Source organism: Ursus arctos, unplaced genomic scaffold, assembly GCF_023065955.2.
Source record: "Ursus arctos isolate Adak ecotype North America unplaced genomic scaffold, UrsArc2.0 scaffold_13, whole genome shotgun sequence".
NCBI classification, from domain to species: Eukaryota; Metazoa; Chordata; class Mammalia; order Carnivora; family Ursidae; genus Ursus; species Ursus arctos.
Window position 1 is genome coordinate 51,150,786 of NW_026622797.1, and position 16,170 is coordinate 51,166,955.

General features: G+C 35.4%; 1 protein-coding gene across 8 annotated transcripts in view; it reads left to right on the plus strand.

Moving 5' to 3' along the window:
• The window catches only part of SEC63 (SEC63 homolog, protein translocation regulator), a 70,503-nt gene that overhangs the window by 17,211 nt on the left and 37,122 nt on the right, over positions 1-16,170 (plus strand). For all 8 annotated transcript variants that reach the window (XM_026511693.4, XM_044388841.3, XM_026511691.4 and 5 more), the window contains exons 3-7: positions 3,415-3,529; positions 4,885-4,997; positions 12,772-12,833; positions 13,433-13,491; positions 15,025-15,075. In XM_026511693.4, coding sequence (XP_026367478.1) covers positions 3,415-3,529; positions 4,885-4,997; positions 12,772-12,833; positions 13,433-13,491; positions 15,025-15,075 — 400 coding nt within the window. The remainder of the gene's footprint in view (positions 1-3,414; positions 3,530-4,884; positions 4,998-12,771; positions 12,834-13,432; positions 13,492-15,024; positions 15,076-16,170) is intronic.

Consider the following 16,170-nt stretch of genomic DNA (forward strand, 5'->3'; position numbering starts at 1 on the left):
CTTCCTTTTTGGGTTTTGGTCAATACATTGTGGGTATCTGAACCTCAGTTTTCAAGGAAAAAACCCAACTCTGTGAATTTCTCTTCAGTGATTAGTCAACTGATTTACTTAAATGCAATCACAGATTAAGGGATGTTTATAAGTAAGGAAGAATTAAATAGGTAAGAGATAACAATTTAGGTAAGGTCAGAAACATCAAAACCTTTGTGCTGCTTAACTTAAAGCATTGCTTCACAATTAAGCAGTCATTGTGTAATGCTCTTTCTGGAAATGACCTTTAAAATATGCTTAGAGAAAATACACAAGATTTCAGGAGTTGATCACTGATGCTATATGTAGGGAAAAATGCTTATCTTTTCACAGGACCTAAATAATGTTTTTAAAACAACGGGTGTAGATCACAGTGAAATCCGTTATGTTTCCCCCTTTGTTTTGGCTTTCAGGAGATTAAAGCATGGTTTTATTGGTTGTTACAGTTTTCATCAGCCTGGGGGGTTCTGTTAGGAGCTTCTCTAATCCTCTCTTCATTCTTGGGCTCAGAGAGCCAGGTGCAACATGTAGAGCATCTGCCATGGTGGGGGTATAGTATGTCCTAAGTGTTGTGATCCCTCTCCCTTTTTCTCTTCTTTGCTTTTAAGTCTTGTTTTAGTGGTTTTCAATTTTACTTTTATCTTTGTTTTCTGAGCTTTCTTAGCTTTTTTAGGGCATTGGCAAAACAAAATGTGGGATTGTAGATTTTCAAGTGTTCTGTAGCATATTGAAGGTATTGCAGACTTTGGGTTTGAGTTAAAAATTGCTATGTAAATTATTTCCATTATTCATTCAGGAAGTAGTCATTGTGTGCCTATTATTTATGTGCCAGGTATTATACCAGCAACTGATATATTGTGATTAACCAATAGACGTGGTTCAGCAACTTAACGGTTGTGGGAGATACTGGCAAATAAACAAGTAATGATAATAGAGTTTAGTAAGGCTGCGAGAGGGGTGCCATGACAGAGCAGAGGAAGGGCTTCCTGGCTTGAGACAGAGAAGGCTTCTCAGTGAGGTCAGGGCTGAGATTTGGGTAAGAAGTACTGAGAACAGCTAACAGGAATTGATTATTTACTATCTGTGAGGTACCTTCTAGGTGCTTTACATACCTAATCTCTTTTAATTCTCAAACCTACCCTAAAAATTGGAAACTGAGTTGTAAAGGACAAAGCAACTTTCCAAGATCTCTAAGTTATTAAGTGGTGAAGCTGGGCTTTGACCTCAGGTAGTTTTGTTCCAGAGCCTATGTTCTTAATTACCTCCCCTCGATAGCTGGTGGAAGTGGGAGTGTTCCACGTAGGGCATTCTTTTCCTCTTTGGGGATATAAGTTGTATGGAAAGCAGTTTGCAATATTAAGTACTTAATAAGGATTAGAACATTATTTTGGCCAGATGGAAAGAATTTGGTATGTGAATGCCAACTGTGTTTAAGCTACTCTGGGGTTAGTAAAAAACTCAGTAAGATCCTGTCCACGTGCTCAAGGAGCCTGCAGTGAGTTAGAGGAGAAAAGTCATGGTTTTTGTTTCTTTTTGACTGTAATCCTGATTTCCCCATTGATCACCTTGACAGGGTAAGGATTGCTTTGAGGTGAGTCTTGAAGGATGAATAGAGTTTGGATGGGCGGAAATGGGAATTCTGGGTGGAAATATTCAAGAGCAAAAGTATGATGGTAAGAAAAGCTTAGGGATGGGGCGCCTGGGTGGCTCAGTTGTTAAGCGTCTGCCTTTGGCTCAGGGCGTGATCCCAACGGTCTGGGATCGAGCCCCACATCAGGCTCCTCTGCTGGGAGCCTGCTTCTTCCTCTCCCACTCCCCCTGCTTGTGTTCCCTGTCCTGCTGGCTGTCTCTCTGTCAAATAAATAAATAAAATCTTAAAAAAAAAAAAAAAAGAAAGAAAAGCTTAGGGAACTTTGGGAGATGGGTTTTTTTTTGTTTTTTGTTTTTTTTTAATTTGGGTGATAAAGGTCAGTAGGTGGATTGGAACTTGATCCTAGAGGCTCATTCCAAATAAACATATTTGAGCTAGGATTCTACCAAATGAGCTTAAACACATGGAACATTTTCTGTCTTTGAAAAAAAGGTCACTCCAATTTTGTTTGATGAGGCCTCATATGATTCATTTTATGTGTTTAACAGTTCTTACTTAGCATAAAAAGTGTGATATAAAGAGTATAAAAAAATTAAAATTACTCGATTTCATCACTTAAAGATAGCCACTATTAAGATGATTTACCTTCTATATTTTAAATAAACTTTTATTTATTAAAAATAGCATATTATACATATATCTTTGAAAGCTGTTTTTCTTGTTTTAATTTAACAATACAAGGTAGATTATCTTCCACAGCAAATATATTGCGTTTATTGGCTAGATGGTATTTCACTTTATTACAATACCCTTAATTTATTTGTCTACTACTCTATTGATGGACATCTCTGTGTGTGTTTTCTCTTAATATTTCTGTGTATTCTGTGTATTAGTTCTGTTATATATCTGTAACCAGCTTTTTATACTTTATATACTTAATTCTAGTTTATTTTCTTCTAAATTTCTTGAAATTTAGTTAAAAGGGTATGTACTTCTTTAGGGTTTTGATACCTTATTGCCAGACAGTCCTTCAGAGTATGAAGGGTATGAGTGTTCCTTTTTTCTTTAGCCTCTCCAACACTGGTAGTATCAGTCTTTTAAATATTTTTACAAACAGAACATATTGGAGAGAAGAAGTAGGTTTTTTTTCCAAACTATATATTCCTTTATATCCCTTTTTATCCCATTATGTACATCTTTCTATATCTGTATTGGCTAATTATTTGGCTGTGTCTTGGTTTATTAGTCTCCTATAAGTGGTTTATTTAATTAGTTCCATATAAATGGATATTTAATTTGTTTCTAAAGTTTTGCTGTTATAAACAAGGCTATTCATTCATCATTGCACAATTGACCCATTATTTTTTGCAGTTTATCTTACTTAAAGTCTAATTATTAGGTTAAGAGCAGCTTTTTTTTTTTTTTTTACAGTAAATGGTTTACTGAATACTTAGTGTTAATATATTTTGATCTAATATAATGAGACCAACAAGTTAATAAGTTGAATTAAGTTCTACACATAAAATTCTGCAAAGAGTAATTGAGGGAGTATTACATGCAAGATTCTAGATGCAGACTACTAGATTCTAGAGAATTCAAAGGTAAAAAAGATACTGTTCTGGTTGTGACAGGAGTTTACAACCCAGAGATTATAGAATTGAGTCAATATCATAGTGATGTAGGACACTTTAGATTGTCTTTTGCCTCGATCTGCCATTATGTCTTTATAGACTCTTAAAGGAAAACCATATAGGTATATTTATTTATACTTCACTTATTTTTTTCCTAAACAGGAAAATAGTTCTGCTTGCCGGATGGGCATTGTTCTTATTCCTTGCCTACAAAGTTTCCAAAACAGACCGAGAATATCAAGAATACAATCCTTACGAAGTATTAAATTTGGATCCTGTAAGTAGTACTTTCATACAATGCACATAAGTTTATTGACCCTACGAAAATACCATAAGCCCATATCCTAAAAGGAATTGGGTTGTGCCTAAAGAAATCAGACTTTGGATATATAATTCATTTTTATTCTAATGTATAAATGTTTTTTGAGCTAGATGTTAATTTCTATCCTAGTAAAGCTTGGTTTGAAATTGCTAAATATAAGAATATTTGAAGATGAGATGAGAGGTTAGTATATTTTAAAAAGACTTTTATAAGACTGGTTTAATGCAAAGTTAAAACCAGGAGGTTCATTTATGTTGGTTGGATGGTAAAAATCTCATGATCCTGTGTTAGTTGATACTAACGCAGTGTGTTAAGTCTTTATGTCTTACAAAGAACTTGTTTCATTGTTAATGGAAATTCAGGTTAACCCTGGATATACTCCTTAGGTAATCTTTTGATTGAACTTGATTGAGATGGGTCCCAATAGAAAATTAGTCTTCAGGTATATCAGTGGAAAGTTAGAACTGAAATGAATGCTAGAGACCATCTAGCCTTTTTTGCCAGTGGAGAAAACGAGGCCTGGAAAATTTGTGTCTTGTCTGGAGTCCCATAACTTCTTAGTAGCCAAACTGAATCTAGCGCTCTTTCCATTTTTTTTTCCCCAAACCACTTTCTTTACTTCTAGTATTTGCTCAGTAGATGGCTTTATCCAGTTATTCATGTAATACCAATACAAAACATGTCTTCTAGTTTTCTGTTTTGTAGAAGCAGGATTTACATCATATCATCTGATTTTTCTTACTGTGATGATCATGGTCATCAAGAGATTTTTTTAAGATTAAAAGATTTGGGGGGGCAATTTAATCCCATAAAAATAAATATGAAAAATTTATTAATAGAAATTGAGTCTAATTAGGAAATAGCTAAGGTAAACTTAAGTGTTTAATATTAAAATATTGATAAACAAATGAAACCAGATATTCTTCTGATTATTTCTTAGAAAGGAAGTTAACCTTTGATTTGAGAGTTTCTTCAGACAGACTTAATTTACTGTGATCATTCTTTGATATTTAAATGTTACTATCCTTTTATTTTATTTCAATATGGCATTGTGTGGTTTCATTCTTAAATCATTGGTGCCTAGTGTACCACACAACACCTAGGAGGTGCTCAATAAAATAAACGTATTGGACAAAATAAGTATTTTTATTTAAAAAATACATGGGATGAAACTTACAGGACAAACATAGGATGAAAACATTTTCTCTTTCTGAAAATATTGAATAGTTTATATTTAAAGTTCAAAGTGGGATGAATTATGTTTTTACAGCATTGTGCTTATTTTTACTAAAACAAAGCTTTCCTTTTAGGGGGCAACAGTAGCAGAGATTAAGAAACAATATCGTTTGCTGTCACTTAAATATCATCCAGATAAAGGAGGTGATGAAGTTATGTTCATGAGGATAGCAAAAGCTTACGCAGCGTAAGTATCAGTAGGACCCATTACGCATTTTAAGGAGTGGTAAAGATAGTTTTTTATTTGACTAAAATAGTTGTCATTGCTTTTAAATGCTGACCTTATATGTTGAGTCTTTTATTTATGGAACTGGCTGACAACCCTGAACTGCTAATTTAACTAAACTTGAATTTTAAGCAACTTAGAGTAGTGCTTTTGCCCTGTGAAGTTAGTTAAGTAGTAGGTAATATGTTAATTGAGTTATTTTGTAAGCATTCTGATTAGAAGAGGATATACTTACACCTTGTTTTCATTTCTAGGCTTTTATTAGACTAGATCTATTTCTCTTATTTTGGTAATGTAGCTTGTCTCATTAGGCTATCTAAAGACTAGTTTAATTTTTGGGAAACAAGATAGAATATATAAAATTAGAGGTGGTTTTTCCTTGAGTGTTAATATTACAAGAGATAAAAGTTAGCTGGATTCTTCAGGACTCATAGGCATATCTCCATACAGCTCTTATGTTAAAGAGTAAAATACAGACAAGATGTTATCTATTTTTAGAGGACTCAGTGATGTATAATTTTGTGCTGATTTTAAAAATAGAAGTAAATAATAGGAGGGGTGCCTGGGTGGCTCAGTTGGTTAAGCATCTGCCTTTGGCTCAGATCATGATCCCAGAGCTGTGAAATTGCCCTGTGCCGTGCATCGGGCTCCCTGCTTAGTGGGGAACCTGCTTATCCCTCTCCCTTTGCTTGCTGCCCCCCCTGCTTGTGCGCACGCGCTCTCTCTCTCTCTCTCTCTGTCAAATAAATAAATAAAATCTTAAAAGAAAAAAAAAAGAAGTAAATGGGATACTCAGATGTAATAGCAAGTACAAGTGATATATGACTTATAGAAGATTGGGAAGTACTCATTTTGTGCTTAATAAAAGTATATTGACTGTGTCTCCTCTCCCCTCTTTTTTTTGAGTTGCTTGTTATATACATGAATATGATTTTATGATAGCCTTCAGGAACTTCCTGAAGTGTTTACTACATTTTGTTTTCTGCATAGCAGATGTCCTCCAGATTTCTGTCTTTCAGTTGGTGTCTCCCCCTTTTTTCACTGTGTCTTCTCCAAGCATTTACTCTCATTGCGTGAGTGTTTCAGTGCTTCAGTTGCTGTCTTCAGGTAATTTAAGAAGAACTGAAGATACCCAGAGGAAGTTGGATAGCTAAGCTTGTTTAATTGGTAGTTTTAATTTCAGTGTCTTTGGGTTTTTTTCCCCTCAGTTTTCAGGTATTGTAACATTCTTAAGTTCATGATTTTGTTCTCAGGTTACTAGAAATCTGACTCTTTATGTTGTGTAATCACTATTCTAAAAAGTACAGAAGAATAATATATGCCTTTGGTTTTAAATCAATTATATGATCAAGCTATAGAATGTTTTTTAAGTAAAATGTCTTAAATAGTTGATGGTCCATCAGACAAATGAAGGAATAAAATGATTATGGGACCTAGAACTTTGAGATCTTGTAACTTGTGTAAGTATAAATGGATTAGATAAAGGTACATTTTACTAAATATAAGCTCTGGGTGATTGAAGTTCCCATTCTATGCATAGCTCTAGCATAGCCTAAGTATAACTCAAGCAGCTTTTGGAATGCATTTATAGGCTTTGAACTGCAAAGTTTTTTAGAATTTGCTTTGGCTATTCAGGATATTTTCTCTTCCCTTATTTGCCCATTGTAATAACAAGCTGGGTCATTCCTGTTTCTTCATACCAGTTTCTAACTTTTAAAGGAAAGGAGGTCTGGTTGTTTTTGAGGAGTTAGACCAACGATTGAATTTTCTGGTTCATAGCTTCTGGTTTCTTTTGGATATAGTTGGGATTTGGCTTTCAGGTGTAAAACTTATGTTTAAGCTACTTTATAACAAGTGGACAATGTAGATGTTACTTTAAAGCTATTTCTAAAAAAAAAAACACATGTGTTTTCATGTGTTCCTATGCATGAATATGTAACTTAGCTTTACGTAGTCAACTCAGGGTCATTCACCTATAATTTAATGAAAACATTCTCCAGCTTAGGATGTAAAATCTGGGACCCCTGAAACTGTATACAGAATTTATGTGTATATGTAACTATGCATTTTTCCAGGGCAGAAGGGTTAGAGATTTTATCAGATTTTTAATAGGATCTATGACACAACCTCCTACCTGCAAAGTTAAGGGATATAATCATGTTTAGGAAACTTTATACTCATTGAATTTTAAAAAATTATGTTAATATCATTGGTATTGTTTAAGCGTATTATATATGAATTATACTAAAATGACATAACTTTTTTTTTAAGATTTTTTAAATTTATTCATTTGATAGAGAGCAGGAGAGCGGGCACAAGCAGGGAGAGGGGCAGAGGGAGAGGGAGAAGCAGACTCCCTGCTGAGCAGGGAGCCTGATGTGGGGCTCCATCCCAGGACCTAGAGATCATGACATGAGCTGAAGGCAGACGCTTAACTATCTGAGCCACCCAGGCACCCCTAAAATTATATAACTTTTAAGTACTTTAAGTCTCAGGAATGGTATTATACTTCAGTATAGTAAATATAACAAGAAGCCAAAAATTAGTTGCTTTCTTACACTTTTATTTTTTATTTATTTATTTTTTTTAAAGATTTTATTTATTTATTTGACAGAGAGAGAGACAGCCAGCGAGAGAGGGAACACAAGCAGGGGGAGTGGGAGAGGAAGAAGCAGGCTCCTAGCGGAGGAACCTGATGTGGGGCTCGATCCCAGAATGCCGGGATCACGCCCTGAGCTGAAGGCAGACGCTTAACCGCTGTGCCACCCAGGCGCCCCTTCTTACACTTTTAAAAAGTTTGTGGTAAAAGTTCCTTTAATTTGATTGACTATGGAGCATGGTACCTGTCACACCAGTTGCACAAGTCAGCTTAATGGAATGGTAATCAGTTGTGTGTGCAGTTTGAAAAAAATCAAGTGCTTCTGTGATGTGAGCTGTGCTTTATTTTGCAAAATCTGAGGGCATTGTATAGAGAACAGAGCAGTTTACCATGGTGCCATCAGAAAGGTAGAGTGGACAGATAATTATTTTTGGGAAGAGAATCTGATTAGAAGACAGAATATTGAGAAAAATTACAGCAAAAGCCCTGGGTAAGTGGACAGTTGTACACGGAAACCAGGGCAAAATTTTTTGAGAAATATCCCTCCCTTAGTAAAAAAGAGCCACCATAAGCACCCCTCCTTATGAACTAGCAACCTCTCTACAGTGCTTTTTGTTGGCTTCTGTATTTTACTGTGGACTTAGGTCAAATAGTATAAGTGGAGTTAAAGTTAGAAAGGGACTGAAGATGCCTATGTACTTGTTTTCATAAATGACCAAATTGATAAGTTTAAAAATATTTTCAATCCCTGATGAACATAGATGCAGAAATCCTCAACAGAGTATTACACATTCAGTAGTACATTAAAAGGATCATTCACCACAATCAAGTAGGATTTATTCTGGGGATGCAAGGATGTCTCAGTATTTGCGAAATCAGTCAGGGCGATACACCACAGTAACAGAACAAAGAATAAAAATCAGATGATCATCTCAATAGATTCAGAAAAAGCATTTCGCAAAATTCAACATCTGTTTATGATAAAACTCTCAACAAAGTGGTTTTAGAGGGAACATACCTCAACATAATAAAGGCCATATATGAAACACCCACAGCTTACATCATACTCAGTGGTGAAAAACTGAGCTAAGGCAAGGATGTCCATTCTTACCACTTTTATTCAACATAGTACTGGAAGTGCTAGCCACAGCAGTCAGACAAGAAAAAAATAAATGAATAAAAGACATCCATATTGGAAAGGAGGAAATTAAACTGTAACCTTTTGCCGTTGGCATGATACTATACATAGAAAACCTGAAGACCACCAAAATACTTTTAAAAGTAATAAATGAATTCGGTGAAGTTGCAGGGTACAGATCTTTCTTTCTTTTTTTTTTCTTTTAAAGATTTAATTTATTTGACAGAGAGACAGCCAGCGAGCAAGGGAACACAAGCAGGGGGAGTGGAAGAGGAAGAAGCAGGCTCCCAGCAGAGCAGGGAGCCCGATGTGGGGCTCGATCCCAGGACCCTGGGATCACACCCTGGGCTGAAGGCAGACGTTTAATGACTGAGTCACCCAGGCACCTCGCAGGGTACAAATCTAATACCTGGAAATCGGTTGCATTTTTACACACTAATAATGAAATAGCAGAAGGAGAATTTAAGAAAACAATTTCATTTACAATTGCATTAAAAAGAATAAAATACCTAGAAATAAACTTAAGGAGATGAAAGACCTCTGTACTCAGTATAAAACACTGATGAAAAATTAAAGATGACACAAACAAATGGAAAGATATTCACCATGCTCATGAATTGAAGAATTAATATTTTTAAAATGTCTGTACTCCCCAAAGAGATCTACAGATTCCATGTAATCCCTATTCAAAATACCAATAGCATTTTTCACAGAAGTAGAATAAATAATTCTAAAATTTACATGGAAGAGACCCTGAATAGCCAAAGCAATCTTGAGGAAGAAGAACAAAGCTGGAAGTATAACAATTCCAGGTTTCAAGATATACTATAAACTTATGGTAACTAAACGTACAATATCGGCACAAAAATAGACACATAGATCGGTGGAACAGGGTAGAGCGCCCAGAAATAAAAACCTGTGTTTATATGGTTAATTAATCTATGACAAAGGAGGCAAGAATATACAATGGGGAGAGTCAGTCTCTTTATAAATGGTGCTGGGAGAACTGGACAGTTACATGCAAAAAAATGGAACTGGACCACTTTCTTATATCATACACAAAAATAAACTCAAAATAGATTAAAGACCTAGTTATGAGACCTGAAACCATAAACCACCTAGAAGAACATAGGCAGTAATTTCTTTGAGATCCGCCATAGCAGCATTTTTCTAGATAAAAATCATAAGGCAGGGGTGCCTGGCGGGCTCAGTCAATAGAGCATGTGACTCTTGATCTCAGGGTTGGGAGTTGAAGCCCCACATTGGGCGTGGAGCCTACTTAAACAGATTTAAAAAAAGATTGTAAGGCAAGGTAAACAAAAGCAAAAATGAATTATTGGGATTACACCAAAATAAAAAGCTTTTGCACAGTGGAGGAAACCAATAAAACAAAAAGGCAACCTACTGAATGGGAGAAGATATTTGCAAACGATACATTCAATAAGGGGTTAATAGCCAAAATATATAAAGAACTATGTAATGCAACACCAAGAAACCAACAATACAATTAAAAAATGGGCAGAGGACCTTAATAGACATTTTTCCAAAGACAACATATAGATGGTCAATAAACACATGAAAAGATGTTCAACAGCACTAATCATCAGGGAAATGCAAATCGAAACCACAATGAGTTATCACCTTTCACCTGTCAAAATGGCTGCAATCGAAAAGAAAAATAAGTGTTGGTGAGGATGTGGAAGTTTCTGTGCACTGATGGTGGATATGTAAATTGGTGCAGCCATGGTGGAAAACAGTGTGGCGGTTCCTCAAAACATTAAAAATAGAAATACCATGTGATCCAGTAATTCCACTACTGGATTTTTACCCAAAGAAAGCGAAGACATTCATTCAAAGAGATACGTGCACCCCTGTGTTTATTGCAGTATTATTTACAATAGCCAGGATGTGGAAGCAACCCAAGTGTCCATTGATAGATGAATGGATAAGGAAGATGTGGTACACACACACACACACACACACAAACACACACACACGACTGTTATTCATCCATAAAAAAGGATGTGATCTTGCCATTTGTGACAACATGGATGGACCTAGAGGGTATTATGCTAAGTGAAATAAGGCAGAGAAAGATATACCATATGATTTCACGTATATGTGGAACTTAAAGAACAAAACAAATAAATAACCAAAAAGCAGAAACCGATCCATTAATACAGAGAATAAACTGAGGTTGCCAGAGGGGAAAGGGATGGGAGGATGGGCAAAATGGGTAAAGAGGAATAGGAAATAGAGATTTTTACAGAAAAAATAAGTCACGGGAATAAAAGGGAATAAAAATAAGTCATGGAGGGGGCACCTGGGTAGCGCAGTCGTTAAAGCGTCTGCCTTCGGCTCAGGGCGTGATCCCGGCGTTCCGGGATCGAGTCCCACATCGGGCTCCTCCGCTGGGAGCCTGCTTCTTCCTCTCTCACTCGCCTGCTGTGTTCCCTCTCTCGCTGGCTGTCTGTCACATAAAAAAAAAAAAAAAAAAAAAAAAAGTCATAGGGAATATAGTCAATGGTATTATGATAGCATTGTATAGTGAAAGATGGTAGTGACACCAGTGGTGAGCATGGCATAACTTATAAACTTGTCAATCTCTATTTTGTACACCTGAAACTAATGTAATATTGTTTGTTATACTTCAATTAAAAAAAATTAGGGGGCACCTGGCTGGCTCAGACAGTGGAGTGTGCAACTCTTGATCTCAAGGTTGTAAATGAAAGCCCCCACGTTGGGTGTAAAGCTTACTTAAAAAAAATAATAAAAAATAGAAATTATGTTTTAGATGAAAAAAAGTTGAAATCATTGAAATTTTTTGCTATTTTTTAAAGGTACTTCTGTATTTTCTCTCTTAACGTGGAGCTTTGTTGAAAACTACATTGTATCCTGTGTGTGTATATTCTGGGAAGGTTAAAATTAGATTTGGACATAAACATAATCTTTTGCCACTTGGTCTTCAAAAATACCTTTCTTATGATATTACTGGTCATTTTGTGTGTGTCTGCCTTCTCTCCTTAACAACATTGTAAAGTTTTTGAAGGAATTGAAATTTTCTCTTAGTGTTTTTTTAACATCTATTTTGGGACCTGGAATAAAACCACTCTCATTCTGTGCCTTGAGCCATGGCCCAGATCAAGGGTTATATTTTTTTTTACGTGTTTAATAAATCACTGTCATTTTTATATTGCTGGGTTAGGAAGCTGTTGCTTTAGCAGATATTTTCCTAGTCCTTCTGGCGTTGTTTTAGAAGAAAAGTGTGACCTCAGCACAATGCAAATGACCTTTTCTATAGCAATGGAATTTTACAGGTGTTCATTTTGTTCTTTGAGAATGTGGTACCAGTTTTGGAGGGATTATTATTATTAATTTGTATTAAGTTTATAAATAGGTATGATTATTAAAGTATAAATAACGCTCATTGAAGAAATTTTGGAATATATATAAGGATACAAGAAAAAAGTCACCTATAGGGGCGCCTGGGTGACACAGTTGTTAAGCGTCTGCCTTCGGCTCAGGGCGTGATCCCGGCGTTATGGGATTGAGCCCCACATCAGGCTCCTCCGCTATGAGCCTGCTTCTTCCTCTCCCACTCCCCCTGCTTGTGTTCCCACTCTCGCTGGCTGTCTCTATCTCTGTCGAATAAATAAATAAAATCTTTAAAAAAAAAAAAAAGTCACCTATAATCCTCCTTGCCTTCTCAGAAAATGTAGTAACCTTTGAAGTTTTATCTTCCAGCTTGAACTGGCAAAACTTGAGAACCCACGGGCCAACCAGGAATTTCTATAAAGGCTCAGTAGTTCTCATTTGCTTTACTGTAGAACTCCTTGCTTTCTTCTCTCTCTCTTTTTTCCTGATTTCAGAGAGGCTTTTCTTGATTTTCTAAAATTAATATCTGTAAGAAATGAGTTCGTTAGTTAATAGAGTTTGTATATGTGAGTACCTTTCAGATGTGGCATTCTAATTTTGCAATTTTGTTCTTTTAATGCTAGTTTAACTGATGAAGAGTCCCGGAAAAATTGGGAGGAGTTTGGGAATCCAGATGGCCCTCAAGGTATGGTAAATAATAATTAAAAATTACTGGTGATGTGGTGTTTATATATTAATGTGTGTGTGTATATATATATAATGAAAATATTAATAGATTGAAAAGAATATTTTTATTTTCTTAGTTTGTGAATAGGAAAATTATAACCTCAAGGAGTTAAATAGATATGTAAATGAGTTCTCTTTAGCTAATTTTTACTTTATTTTTCTTTCTAGCAACCAGTTTGAAAGATAGAACTTAGATTGGGTTGATGAGAAGAGTAATCACTGTAATTATTCATCATTTCCAGCTAGCAGTCGATAAAAGTTGGATGAAAACAATCTGTTTTTCTTTATTGACTTTGAACATTTTCTTGTATATTCATAGTGTTTACATTACCCAGGACATATAAAAGAATTTAGATTTAATAAGAAATTCATGTACTTTGGTCGAGTTTTTTTCTCCCCTTCTGGAAAAATCCATTAACTTTTATGTAATGGGAACACACAATATAATCTTTCTCAAAGCTTTTTTTGGGGTGGGGAGGAATTGGGACGAATTTTGGGATATAACTAAATAATAAAACTGAAAGTGGATATTCTTTAGAAATACTCTTTCTATTTTAGCCACAAGCTTTGGAATTGCCTTGCCAGCTTGGATAGTTGACCAGAAAAACTCAATTTTGGTGAGTGCATGTAAATAAGACACATTTAATATGTTAGATATATCTTAGTGATATTAAAGAGAGGTATAACAAAATACTGCTGTGCTGTTTTTAATGTTACTGTGTATTGTGAAAACTTTTTATATAATGGAAAAAAGAATTGGTTCTCATTATTAGGTTGCTGTTTGGGCAGTATGTTCTAATTGTAGTTTTAAAACCTTAAAGTTGTGATTTCTTTTCTTTTGGCAGTTTCGGGTCAGGTCTTATCCTTGGCTTGGAGAACTATGGTTCTATATGGTATCCTAAGTAGTACTCAAAATTTAAATTATCCTTCATTTCACATTTATCCAAGCTAACATAATGTTAACATATGCTAAATTAATGCTATATATATTCCATATGGTACTTAGGGAGGCAGTAGGATATCAGACTTTTTTTTTTTTTTTTTTTTTAAGATTTTATGTACCTGAGAGAGAGAGGGAGAGGAGGGACACGGGGAGGGAGAAAGAATCGAGGCAGACTCCACACGGAGTGTGGAGCCCACGTGGGGCTCATTCCCATGACTGTGAGCTCATGACCTGAGCCAAAGCTAAGAGTTATACACTCAACCACCTGAGCACCTGAGCCACCCAGACGCCCCAGGATATCAGACTTTTAATCGGTGATAGATGCTGCAACCCTAAAACATCAGGAATCATCTTAACCTATGGTTTAGGAATAGATGTTTCCCTATTTCACATGTCTTACAAGTGGTTAGGAGCTGTCTTTGAAGCAATAAAAAAGAAAATTCATATAGTCTATAATCCCTGTCTCACATTTCTTAAAAATGATTAGGAGCTATCTTTGAAGCAGTAAAAAACAAAATTCATATAGTCTGTACTTTGTTTTGAAAATGGCTGTTTAATGTTATTTTATGGCTGACAAACATTCATTACATTCAGGGATATATGGTTTCATATATAAGAGTGTCTGTCATGCTTAGGATTACTGTGGGAAAACTGGAGAAGAGAAAGATAGTTAGCTACCTGATTTGGGATCAAGTAGTAGGAGAAAAATCTAAGACCAATAGCCGGAAATTACTTGTAAACAGAACATTATGAAGTTGCTCCTTGATAAGGAACCAGGGCTCTGTTGTTTATTTCTAAGACACTAACTACTTGCTGAGGTGTGCATCTATAAGTACCTGACTGGAAGGAAAATATCATTTATAAGGCTGTTTTGCTGGTGTAATCTGAGCAGATTAAAAGGTAATTTATTATAGTGGATAAAAGCATAAATTTTTAGAGTTGAAATGCCTGGATTCCAGTCCTGGCTCCATCGCTTAGTGGCTCTGTGACCTGGGACAAGTCATGTAACCTGTGTGTGTTGCAGGTTCTCTGTTTGCAAAAGGAAAATAGTAATGGTACCTTTCTCATAGAGTTTGAAAATTAGGATTAAATGAAATAATACATGAGTGCTTTTGATAGTGCCTCCCCCATGTAAGCCTAAAAATAAGTGTTCTTAGATGTTATAATTCACCTGTGAAAGCCATAATTATTTTCTTTTCAATTCTAGGTTTTACTTGTATATGGATTGGCATTCATGGTTATCCTTCCAGTTGTTGTAGTAAGTTCTAACTCTTTTTATTAACAGTTTTTGGGAAGGGAATTGGTGGTGTGCTTTGGAGTTTCCCTAGAAGATTGCAATTTTTATTAGACTATAACTCCATTGATCCTTGAATTTTAAGACTCTTATATTCAGCTACACTTTAAAGGTCTTCTAAAGGTGATATCATTTGAGTATGTTAGAGTATATCTCCTCCCAATACAAAAGTTACACACAACTGAAATAATACAGATGTATTTAGAATTGAGAATGTCTTCCTTTATCACCTGTCTCAAATTCACTTCTTCATTGGAGAACACCAGTGATTATCTCTCTTTCAGATATTTTTTAAAAATATTATTTATTTTTGGTGGGGTGGGGCAGAGGGAGAGGGAGAGAAAGAATCTCAAGCAGACTCCCTGATGAGCAGGGAACCCTATGCAGGGCCAGATCCCAGGACCCTGAGATCATGACCTGATCTGAAATCAAGAGTTGGACGCTTACCAAACTGAGGCACCCAGGCACCCCTTTCAGATATTTTTCTATGGATTGTATATACATACACACTTAAAAAAAAAATGTCATCTTACTGTATATATTGTTCTGTGACTTTTTTTGCTTCCTATATTTGGGGCACAACATATAGAGCAACCTCATTTTTAAAAACTATTGCAGAATACCTCAATATGGAGATAACATAAAGTTTATGATTTTACTGTTTCTTTCGTGACTGGTGGTTTTTTTCTGGTCTTATAGTTCCTCTGAGTCCCATAGTGAGACTAATAACTAACCTGTCTTGCCTTCTTCATAGGTTTGTTGTATGAGGATTCAGCTGTATGGAATCCTGTCGAATGAAAGTAGTATATATCAACTGTAAAATTGCTCCTGCACTTACTTATCAAATATTTATTGAATATGAACCGTGTCAGGAACCAGCTTGGTGCTTTTATAGCAATGGGTTGTTTTGTTTCCGTTTTGTCTTCAGTTTCTAACTGAACCATAAATGTTTTAATCATATATTGTATGAGTAGGTTGGTGTTTAGGTGTTGGGCGGCATAAATACTTGCTAAATAATTTGAAATATCTAACAAAGCATTTGTTCTAAAGTTCAGATAT